The sequence below is a fragment of the Lycium barbarum genome, chromosome 4 (assembly GCF_019175385.1).
Source record: "Lycium barbarum isolate Lr01 chromosome 4, ASM1917538v2, whole genome shotgun sequence".
In the NCBI taxonomy this organism is placed as follows: Eukaryota; Viridiplantae; Streptophyta; class Magnoliopsida; order Solanales; family Solanaceae; genus Lycium; species Lycium barbarum.
The window spans coordinates 96,170,435-96,182,364 of record NC_083340.1 but is presented as its reverse complement, the minus strand read 5'-3'; the positions used below and the strand labels follow the sequence as shown (position 1 = coordinate 96,182,364).

Genomic DNA, 11,930 nt, shown 5'->3' with positions numbered 1-11,930 from the left:
TTTGGGGTCATTACAGGCAGAGCTTGCTAAGTTGAGAGAGGAGGTCTAGGCACTAAAAGCATAAGAACAAGTGGTGTTATAGGATCCTGCTTCAGCAATGGGTGTTGACTTGGATGCACTGATCTGGGTCAAAAATTTGTTAGATGATGATGAGGTAGAGGATGAGTCCACAATTCTGAAGGGCAAGAGGAAATAGGATGCTGTGGAACCATCCTATGAGGACCCAGCAGAGGTGACTCAGAGATTGCGTTGGGACGAGGAGGAGGGGTTCCCGATCGTTGTGCATAAATCTCTGAGGGAGAATTACTCTGATCTAGTTGATGCTTCGACTAGTCGCATACCGGCGGATGTTCCAGCTGCTGGGGAGAGTGTTACTACTGAGGATGATGCTGCAGCGCTATCTGTGGTGACGGCACCATCCCGAGATAATCACAACACCTAGTGCACCCAGGTAACCCTTACCCTTTGCTTATGCTAACATTGATGCACTAGGGGCAATGCATAGTTTTTAGTTGGGGGTGGGGTTTGTGTATATGTAGCTATATGTTTATGACCCCCTTGACTTTTCTTTGCTAGAATTATTTTCTCGAGGGGTTTATTTGTGTTGAAACTGGCATGCTTAGGTTGTTTATCTAGAATAGAGTAGTTATGAATTATATGGTAGTGGTTTGGAACTTATGGTAGGTTTATATTTTTGGTTGAAATTATGAACCCCTCAAACAGTTTGAATGATGCATAGTGAGGAATTGCTAGTGATTGACGTGATTGGTTCTTCTCTGACATCGTATTTATTATGGTATTATGGATGATGAATGATCGCTAGGGGCTGTATTTGCACTAACGAAAGGTCCTGATGCCATTGTGTGTGTGAGTTGTTAGTTCTGTTCATACTCTGCATTTGCAATCTTCTTGACTAGCCGTTAACATACCCGTACCATTTTTGAGCTGATTCCTCTTTACACCCGTTCCCTCCTTGACACTATTAGAGAAAAGAGGCTAAATGCCTAAGTTGGGGGCGATACAAGTGTAAAGTAGAGGCTAAAAGCCTATGTTTGGGGTGGCGTGAGTATCAAGTCGAGACTCGATGTGGTTGCTATAAATACTTATGAAAAAAAAGATAAAATTAGTATAAAAAAATTCAAAAACTCGTGGCACAAAAAGAAAGTCAGGTTACATTTGTTGCATGTAATATCGAGGTTATGGAAGTGAAAGAGGGAGAAACGAAAAGGCTAATAAAGTGAAGACAAGTTTAGTTCTCAAGGAGGGTGTGTTACTAATACCTCAATAACTATCCTACCCGTCCCTTTGCCTACATTACAATCCGAGTAAAAGTCTTAGTGTGATCACAACTGAACCATCTGAAGATTGAATGCATTGAAAATAAGGGCAAGCATATGGTATATTGAATTTGTAGTGTATGAACATCTTTGTGAGTATGAGTGTTTTCTCTTCTCTTTAGCCTTCATCCCCGTTCGTTTTATTTATGTGTGTGGGACATTCTTTGGTTTATGTGATGGCGTAAGGACTAACATGCGAAATATGAAACAACCATCCGAGGCGACGTTTGTGGGTCCATTAATAGTTCTGGTAATGTGATGTCATAGACTGAATCATCTTTGTTAGTCTTAGAATTCTCGAGTTTGTGTTCTATTGTTGATTATGAAAATGAGGTGGTTATCTGTGGAAAACTTGCATGCCGGTAGTTCAAAGTCAAAACCATTGTAGACATTGTTACTCTATTGTATCTAAGTTTAGTTGAGTCATTTTTGTGTATTACTTGCTTGAGGACAACCAAAGACTTTAAGTTGGAGGCTTTGATGTGCCGTGAAATTATGACACATTTGGTACCTTTTTACGAGAAGTTTTACTTTTTTAAGCAAGGATGTGTCGTTTTGATGTGTTTTGTTGTGTTTGAGGTAAATTGAGGAGTTAAAGGATAAAAACACAAAATTTCATGATTTGGCACTGTTATGATGTTTCACGGGCCGTATATAATTGTACGGACCGTAATCCTGTCCGTGAATTGTGGATAGTGAAGCCGAATATTGAAGTAGAAGTTGTTGTTTTATGAGTACATTTTATGGACCGTATTTTGTGACTACAACTGTGGCAGAGAGTAAAGTTTTGAATATGAAGAAATACGGGCAACTTACACGGACCGTGTGATATAATACGGGCCGTATAAGGCGATCGTACTTTTCACTGAAGACATGAAGATTGCTTAACCGTATAACTTTATACAGTTCATATTTTATGATACAGACCGTAAATAATGCCGTCAGGGACCTATTTGCAATTATGTAATTTTATGTTTTTGAAACCGTATAAACAGTTCATTGTAGGGTTTTATGTATGACTAGTTGTTAGGTTTAAACTATTATTCCCTAGCATTGAATACTCATAGTTTTTAAAGCTTTTTGGAGAACAAACAATTGCAATTACTTTCCTTCAATTCCAATCAATCAAAAATAAGCATTATGATTTCTATGGTCTCTTATTGTTCTTCTTCCACTATGAGTACTTAATTTCTCCACTAAAGTTGTGAACCCTAGGATGGTGTTTTGTGATTGGGGATTGGGATTGATATAAACATAATGGATTCTTAGGGTTTATTTATTATTTGTTCTTCATTCATAATTGATGGCTGCAAACGTTGATTAAAGCCATAAACTTTTCTTAACTTGGAAAAGTGAGTAGGGTTTTGGTAGGAATAAATAACAAGAACTCGAGGCTTTAACCCTTGTTTAATAAATTCACTTAGAAATAAGAGGAATTTACTTGGTATGAATTAACTGTTCTTCATACACACTCTTTTATATTTGGGAAAATCATAAATTGAAATAATCTTTAACTGTTGGGAAACATTAGGGATTCAATTAGAGGTTAAATGCATTCTTATAACGATCTATTAGAAGTATATCATGATCAATCACCATAGCATACACCTTATCTAAAAGGGCATACAACCTTGGTTTCTTTTACCTTATATTACAATCCAACGTAATTATTTAGCAATTGGTCATAAACAAGCAGTCTTCTACAAACTCAACGGAATACGAAACTAGATCATAAGAAAGTACTATATGACTTTAGTAACGTTTTCACACCGTACGCCCCATGGGATTCGACCCCAATCTCATTGGGTTACTATATTTGACATTGTCCGAGCTTGAGGTACTTGATGACACAGAAGGAGTTGAACCTTCGCCAGGATGGCACACTTCTATTCCGGGGACGAGTATGTGTTCAAAATCAGGTCATCGACCAGTAATGTGACTTGTAGAAGACTCCCTCCCTATACCTAGCGGGGTATTCAATCCCCGAGCTTCTAGGCCTTGAGAGTTTACATTATTTAATAGGTGTAATTTGAGCGTATCAAATTTTTGCGTCATTGCTGAAGAATACGGTTTTGAAATTACTAAAAGATTTGTGCTTTACTTAAAGTCTTTTTCTATTCCATCACACCTTTTCTGCTGTTTACTATGAACAAGGCGATCATGAACAATAGAGGAAGATGTGGAGCAGGTGGTAATAGGAATGTGCAAGTGCAAGACCTACCTATGGAAGTGGAGATGGGGAATGTTTTTGCAAATATGTTAGAAGAGGTGGAATATGCCTCTGTTATTGTTCCACCGAGGATTTATGCTGCAAACTGCAAGATTGACTCCACTATCTACCAACTGCTCAAACTTGAGGGATATTTTCGGAACTCTACCGATGATGACCCTCACCAACATTTGAAGAACTTCGTGGGTGTGTGCCCAATATATGCAGAATGCTGCTCAAGATGATGCTATTTGACTAGAAGTTTTCTAATACTCTTTTGCCGGTGAAGCAAGAGTTTGGTTTGAGAAGCTGCCCCACAACACTATTCATATATGGGGAGAGCCCGTTGATATTCTTTTAAGAAGTGGTTTCTACCAAACAAGGAAGCTGAGATTCGTGACAAGACATATGATTTCAAATAGCTTAAAGGGGAACAACTATTTGAAGCTTGGGTTCAAAGAATATTTTCAGAAGTCTCCCAATCATGGTTTTCCAGAAAATATTTTGATGGAGAAGTTCAATAGAGGGCTAGATCAGTTGACATAAGCAGTTGGAAACACTGCAACTAGTGGGTGTTTTATGGACAAGACCTATGCCCGAATCACTCAGTTTCTTGATAAGCCTACTACTCACAATCAAGCATGCAATTCGGGTGGTACTAACAGTGTAGGCTATGACCTCCGATGATCCATAACATTTTGAAAGAGAACCAAGAAACTCAACAAACGCTAGCTCAGATAGCAACCAATATTTCTTTGCTAACCAAGATACTTGATGAAAAGGAAGCAAAGAAGGTTAATGTACCATGTTCAAAAGGTTCCATATAAAGAGGGTCCTCCTATACAGTATGAGCATGCTAACTATGTTAATAATTCTCAAGGGTGTTACCAAAGGTAGAATTATCAAGGAGGCTATCAAAATCAAACTCAGAATCAATAGAGACCACAATAGGGACAATGTAATTACAACAACAACTATGGTGGCTCGAATCAGGGAAACTACAACAATAACAATAACTTTGGAAATAGGAGTTCCAATCCCTATATTCCACTGAAGGGTCAGTCGACTGAACAAGGGAGTTCTAAGTTGGAGAGCATGCTTGAAAAGGTGCTAGCCAACCAAGATAAAACGCATAGAAAATTGAAGGGACTGACATAAACAGTGGGATCTCACACGGCTTCCATTTAGAAGCTCGAGTCGTAGATGCAAGATATTTCCAGTGAACAACACCTTCCACAGAAGTGAGGACTTCCTAGTGAAACTATTCCGAATCTGAAGAAGGTGGGAGGTGGTGTAGACTATGAATATGCTATCAGTACTTGGAGTGATAATGTCACGACCCAGCCCCGTGGGCCATGACTAGTGTCCTAATTGGGCACCCAAACGCATTCGCTTACCAAATCGACATATCAAAGACTTATTCACATCTAACATACGTTGTTTTGCACAGATACTGAGAACAGACATCATCTTAAGCGGTCACCTGTAACAGAAATATCATACGAAAGCCGGCAGGCTGGCAGAATACACATCGCCCGAACATACATACATATACAAACAAATGGGCCGTTTTGGCCATAATAGAAAACAGGACCGCTTAAGGCACAAGTCACAGACATAACCGAACAAACACGACCCATGACCCACATATATGTCTACAGGCCTCTACAAAACATAACAGAAACATATGACGGGACAGGGCCCCGCCGTACCCCGAATAGTCATATATACATATATACAGAAACAGTATAACAAAAGATATGTACCAAAAATATGAGCTCCGGATCAAAGGAGTACTCCAAATAGAAAAATAAGAATCTTACACTGGCGGGTCACCAGAACGAACAGCTGTACCTGCGGGTATGAAACGCAGCCCCCGAAGAAAGGGGTTCAGTACGAAATATGTAGTGAGTATGTAAAGCATGAAATGCAGTAATCTAAATCAGAACTGAAGTGAGAAGTACGGAAATGGATACGGAATTAGTATATCAAAACCTGTGCTGAAAACGTAAATAATGCAAATAAAAATCATACTTAGGGCTCAGGAACGTGGTCGCCACTCCGACACTGGCGCCACAACACATCATACTCCAGAAGGTTTCAAATATCCGTACAATCCCCGAACATATTGTATCATCACAACATATCACAACATCAGAACACATCATATGCCATATCACATCATAACGCCATATATAAGCGGTACCCGGCCCTATGGCGAGGAACTCGGGAACCGTAACACATCATACTGCCGAATATAACATAGTGCGCACGATCACAAAATCGGCCCGGGACCCGGCGAACGATGTAGTAGTAGTATGCACGAGCGGAGTAGTGAGAAAACCATATGCATATAAGTAAATAGATTCCAAGACTCGATGAATAAATATATACCGATATCAGAAGGCTCAGAAACAAGTATCGAGTCAATCGGAATAAGTATAAGAAAGTTGCGAGCTTTTGAAGTACAGAACCTTCTAAAAACATTTCATAAGCCATATTTGGAAATTCAAGTATCATTCATATTAGGAAACTTTCGAATAACATTATGGATCAAATCAAATGGAGACTTTAAGACCATATTTACGTATCAAAGTATTCATCAAAGACCTTAATCATCTCAATTTTCCTTCGAACAACATTCAGAAACATAGCAACTAGAATCTTCGGACATCATAAATACGTATCGAGTAATATGGAATAGCTTATGGAAATCAAAGATATTAGCCATCCTAGTGGCTCTAAGAATAGCATTTTCTTTAGAAGCATACATATACGTTATTTGTTCATTTCATAAAGGTCATGCCAAAAGACGGAAAGGTAGGCTCTACATACCTCGATCGCTCGCTAACCAAATCCCGACTCAAGTCTCGGGCTCCCCAATATCTACAATAACGTTATCAATTACCAAACATTAGCTACAAGTACTTAAAAATCCAATTTTAACTAGTACTTGTCTACAAAAATTTCGGCAGCATCTCCCCTGTAAATTCAACATCCCCGAGAATTTAACTCGGCCAAATTCATCAACAACCATACCAACAATACCAACAACCATACTAGTAACATCAAGAATCAATTTAAATTGCATTCTATCATTAGTAACCTTCTCCTCTACGTAGCTTATCACATTCAATTCAACTACGTACATTCAAGCCAATATCAATGCTCACATATTCATTTCTAATCCGAGATCATTCAAACACAATTCATGAACATTTCAAACAATCTATACAATATTCAAACAATTTCACCAACACCATACTCCACCCGAAATCTCTACAATACAACAAAAGCCACAACAATACATTTTCTTCCTTCAAATTCAAAAACAACAACAACAATTCACACTTTAGCAACTTCACTTTCATAGTTACATAAAACCATATTAAAAATCACATTAATTTCCTACCACAACCCACAACAAATTTCAATGCCGACTTGAACCATTAAACCTTCATTTACATCACAAAGGCCACAACAACACAACTAACATGCTAAATAAAATAAATTCATCCTTCCTCCACTAGGCAACACCACACGGCCACACACACTCACACACACCCACACGGCCACACCCACAACACACTAATTTCATACTTTTCATTCATTTCCACATACTACAATATATATAAATCTTCCATAACATGAAAAAGAATAGAAATTCTTACCTTCTTCCTCAATTTTCCACTTGAATAGAATTTTCGCACTTGTCACAAAAGAAATTTTCTTGCTCGAATAATTATACCACGTTGAAGGGGGTCTTGAAATTAGTAAGAATTCAAGAAGAAATGAAATTTTGGATCAAAGATTGATGGCCTCAATTTTGTTTTTCTTTCTCTTGTTCTTGGCCGAATGGCCTTTGTTTGTTGCTCTCAAATTTCTCTCTCTTGAATGTTCTTGAAAACTCTAAGGAGAAGAATGAAAAATAATGCCCAAGTCCTCATCTTTTATGATTTAAAGTTAGGCTCCCATGTGGCCCAAGGCCCACCTCATGGTGGCTGCCCACTTGGCCTTTTTTTCAAGCCCAAAATCCTTTTTTTGATTTTCCAAGCCCACTTATTTCATGACAAATTTTTGTAACTCATGAAAATTATTTTCCAAATTTCCATTTTTTCCCTTAGCCTTCCTCCATATTTCCGCATCAATATTTTTCCATGAACAACATATATATTAAATAAAATCAAAATATTGCCCTATCTCTCACTAGCCCCAATTATTTTAAATTTTCCGAATATGCAAAATACGGGATATAACGGATAAAATACTCTGAGTTGCTGAAAAAAATGTGACAAATCGCGAGCCAGTTGCTGAACAAAATGAGGCACAATATGATGTGCCAACAATTGTTGATGAGGACCAGACAGAAGTTTCTATTGTTAAGCAGGTTGATGATGTTCCAGTAAGTTCTAAAAAACAGGAGGGCTGCAATGACATTAGCAAGTCAACGGTTAAAGGGGCTCTTCGTCCTTTGACCTAATTATTTAAAGACATACCTCCCTTTCCTCAGAGGTTGGAAGATCGAAGAAGCTAAATGTTAGAGGTTTTATGATCAGTTGAAGCAGTTTTCCATGAACATCCCTTTTCTTGATGCCTTTCAAGTAATGCCAGGGTTTGCCAAATATTTGAAGGAGCTACTGACCAAGAAAAGACCTATCAAGAATGAAAATGTGAGTCTAACTCATCATGTTAGTTCTATTATATCCACTACCAATGTTCAGAAGCAAGAGGATCCCGGGACCTTTACTACTCCATGTTCTGTTGGTCAGCATGATTTTTCTCACGCTTTATGTGATAACGGGGCTAGCATAAATTTCATGCCTCTTGCTATCTATAATCAATTGGGTTTGGGAATGCCTAGAACTACCACCATACGATTGCAGATAGCTGATAGATCTATAAAAAGGCTAGTTGGAGATGTGGATAATTGGCTGGTTAGGGCTGGTGAATTTTTGTTGCCGACTGATTTTATAATCCTAGATTGTGCTGTCGATGGGGATATTCCTATTATCTTGGGGAGACCATTCCTTGATCCAGGAAGGGCTCATATGGATTCTGAAAAGAATCAAATCCAGTTCCGACTCAACGATGAGGAAATTACTTTCCAAGCAAGTGAGGGGATAAAGCTTTCGAATGCTTATGAAAGAATTTCAGTTATTGATTCTATTGATATGGTGGATGAAGCTGTTGAATTTAAGATAGAGGAAGAGTGTTTGGATAGGGCTCTAGCAGCTATTTTTGTGAACTTTGATGCTAATGATTTGTAAGGTTATGTGGAGATGGTGAATTCTCTTGTGGGGTTGGGTTCCTATTCTTACCAACCAAAGAAGCTTGATCTTGACCTTGAAAACATAAATACACCTCTAGCAAAATCATCAATTGAGGCAGCCACCAAATCTTGAGTTTAAGTAGTTTCCATCACATCTGAGGTATGAATTTCTAGGTGCTGATAATAATTTACTAGTGATTGTGTCTGCATTGTTGAATGAGGAGTAGACGAAGAGGTTGTTGGAGATTCTGAGAGAGTATAGACGTGCGATTGGGTGGCATTGCCGACATTCGAGGCATTCCTTTTGGTACTTGTGAGCACAAAATTCAGCTTGAAGAGGATAGTACACCGAGTGTTGAACATCAGAGAAGATTGAACCCACCCATAAAAGAGGTGGTCAAGAAAGAGATTATAAAGTGGTTAGATGCTGGAGTTATTTATCCTATTGCAGATAATAAATGGGTGAGCCCACTCTAAAGTGTTCCGAAGTATGGAGGCATCACAGGGGTGCCTAATGCTGAGAACGAATTGATTCCTACAAGGACAGTGACTGGGTGGCGTGTCTTTATGGATCAGAAGATGAATTCTGCTACTTGTTAGGACCATTTCCCCATGCCTTTCATTCATCAAATGCTTGATCGGTTGGTAGAAAGGTCATATTATTGCTTCCTAGATAGGTACTTTGGCTATAATAAAAAAATATTGCACTTGAAAATCAGGAAAAGACTATTGTCACATGTCCTTATGGGATGTTTGCTTTCAGCAGGATGCCATTTAGTCTTTGTAATGCACCGACTACTTTTTAGCAGTGTATAATGCCGATTTTCTCAGATATGGTTGAAGGCTTCTTGGAGGTCTTCATGGATGATTTTTCAGTTGTAGGAGATTTTTCTGATGAGTGTCTTGACCATTCGGGTGGCGTGCTGAAGAGATATGAGGAGACTAATCTTATGCTTCATTTGGAGAAATGACATTTTATGTTAAGGAAGGGATAGTCCTCGGTCACAAAATCTCTGAGAAAGGGATTGAAGTTGATCTAGTGAAAATTGATGTCATTAGAGAGCTTCCTCCACTTATCTCTGTAAAAGGAGTTCGAAGTTTCTTGGGGCATGCCGGTTTCTATCAGTGTTTTATTAAGGATTTCTCCAAAATTGCAAATCCCATGTGAAATATTCTTGAAAAAGTGGCTAAGTTTGTGTTTGATGAGAAATTCCTAAAGGCGTTTGAAGAGTTGAAGAAGCGCCTTACTTTGGCATAAATTCAGGGCCTGTCTGTTAGGGTCCAAGGCAGTGGTATAATCCGATCATGCAGTGTTGAGGTATCTGATGGCAGAGAAAGATACAAAGCCATGATGGATTAGATGGGTCCTTTTGTTGCAATTATTTCACTTCGAGGTGAAAGATCGCAAAGGGTCCAAAAATCATGTAGCAGATCATCTCTCACAGCTTGAAGAAGCTGGGAGATCATTAGAGGAGCTTGATATAGATGATGTATTCCCAGATGAGAGGGTTCTAGTGGTGTCTTCTGAGATGCCACCATGGTATGCAGATATCGCCAACGTTTTAGTGACAGGTGTTATTCCAGATGAAATCAAAGCATATTAGAAAAAGCAATTCTTGAGGGACTCACGACAGTATTGTTGGGATGAGCCATATTTGTTCCGGATATGTGCTGACAATATCATTAGGCGGTGAGTCTCGGAGTTGGAAGTGATGGATATTCTAAAGGCTCGCCATGACTCTCCTGTTGAGGGTCATCATAGTGAAAACTGGAGTTCAGCGAAAGTGCTTGAATGTGGGTACTACTGGCCAACACTTTATCATGATGCTAGCTTGATGGTGAAATCCTGTGATGAATTCCAACGACATAAGGCAATCTTTAGGAGGCATGAGATGCCTATGAAGTATGTTATGGAAGTTGAACTCTTTGATATGTGGGGTTTCGACTTCATGGGGCATTTTATCAGTTCTGGTGGCATGATATACAATCTGGTGGCTGTGGATTATGTCTCAAAGTGGGTAGAAGCAGTGACTTTACCCAAAAATGAAGGGAAGAGTGTCGTTAAATCTCTCAAGTAGAATATATTCACCCAATTTGGCACCCCACGAGCTATTATTAATGATGGCGGTACATATATCTGCAACAAGGCGTTTGCAACACGTCTTGAAAAATATAGAGTTTATCATCGGGTGGCCACTCCTTATCATCTGCAAACTAGTGGCCAGGTGGAAGTCTCCAATCGGGTGATAAAGAGTATCTTAGCCAAGATGGTCAATGTAAACAGAACCGACTAGGCTTGGAAACTTGATGATGCTCTTTGGGCGTACAAAACTGCATTTAAAATGCCCATTGAGACTTTTCCTTATAAGCTGGTTTTTGGCAAGGCTTGCCATCTGATAGTTGAACTTGAAAATAAAGCCTTGTGGGCTCTGAAAAAGTTAAACATGGACTGGAAAGAAGTAACCAAGCAGTGGTTGTTTCAGATGAATGAAATGGATGAATTTCGGTGCCATGCCTATGAAAGTTCGCGTCTGTACAAGGAGAAGATGAAGTACTATCATGATTTCAAGATCCTGAAGCGAGACTTTTAGAACAGTGATACTATTTTGCTGTATAATTCCAGGCTGAAGCTTTTTTCGGGCAAGTTGAAATCCCGGTGGTCTGGACCTTTCGAACTGGCGAGTGTTTCACCCAATGGCTCAATGGATCTACGAACCATGGATGGGTCTCGAACATTCAGAGTGAATGGCCAGAGGGTGAAGCACTATCATTGGTGCATTAATGGGGATAGGATCGTTGATAGACACTAGTTCAAGCATACGGGGTCTATCCTGATTCGGAGTAGAGTGATAGAATCGTTTTTCCGTGACATTAAACCAAGAGCTTTGTGGGATGCAGCCCATGTTTACAAGTTCTTTTTGTGTGTATTAGATTTTGTGTGGTTCGACAATTGCTTTGGTGTAGGATGAAATTGCAGGAAAACTGAAGTGTGAGAGGAAATGATACGGGATGTAACATTTTATATGGACTGTGTTTCCAGGCGTGAAATGTAAGGAAAACTTAATGTGAACACTATTTGGGTTACAGGCTTAAATATAGACCCATTTCATAGACT

At 39.1% G+C, this 11,930-nt stretch overlaps 2 protein-coding genes across 2 annotated transcripts; both read left to right on the top strand.

The window, feature by feature from the left end:
- Window positions 1-10,527: 10,527 nt before the first annotated feature.
- Window positions 10,528-10,893, top strand: LOC132637610 (uncharacterized mitochondrial protein AtMg00750-like). The gene has a single exon (XM_060354675.1). It carries the CDS (start codon window positions 10,528-10,530, stop codon window positions 10,891-10,893), a length of 366 nt encoding a protein of 121 aa, XP_060210658.1.
- A 264-nt stretch (window positions 10,894-11,157) lies between these two features.
- LOC132637609 (uncharacterized) lies at window positions 11,158-11,625 on the top strand. Its single transcript, XM_060354674.1, has 2 exons — window positions 11,158-11,366; window positions 11,439-11,625. The coding sequence occupies exons 1-2, from the start codon at window positions 11,158-11,160 to the stop codon at window positions 11,623-11,625; spliced, it is 396 nt and encodes a 131-aa protein (XP_060210657.1).
- The last annotated feature ends 305 nt before the right edge of the window (window positions 11,626-11,930 follow it).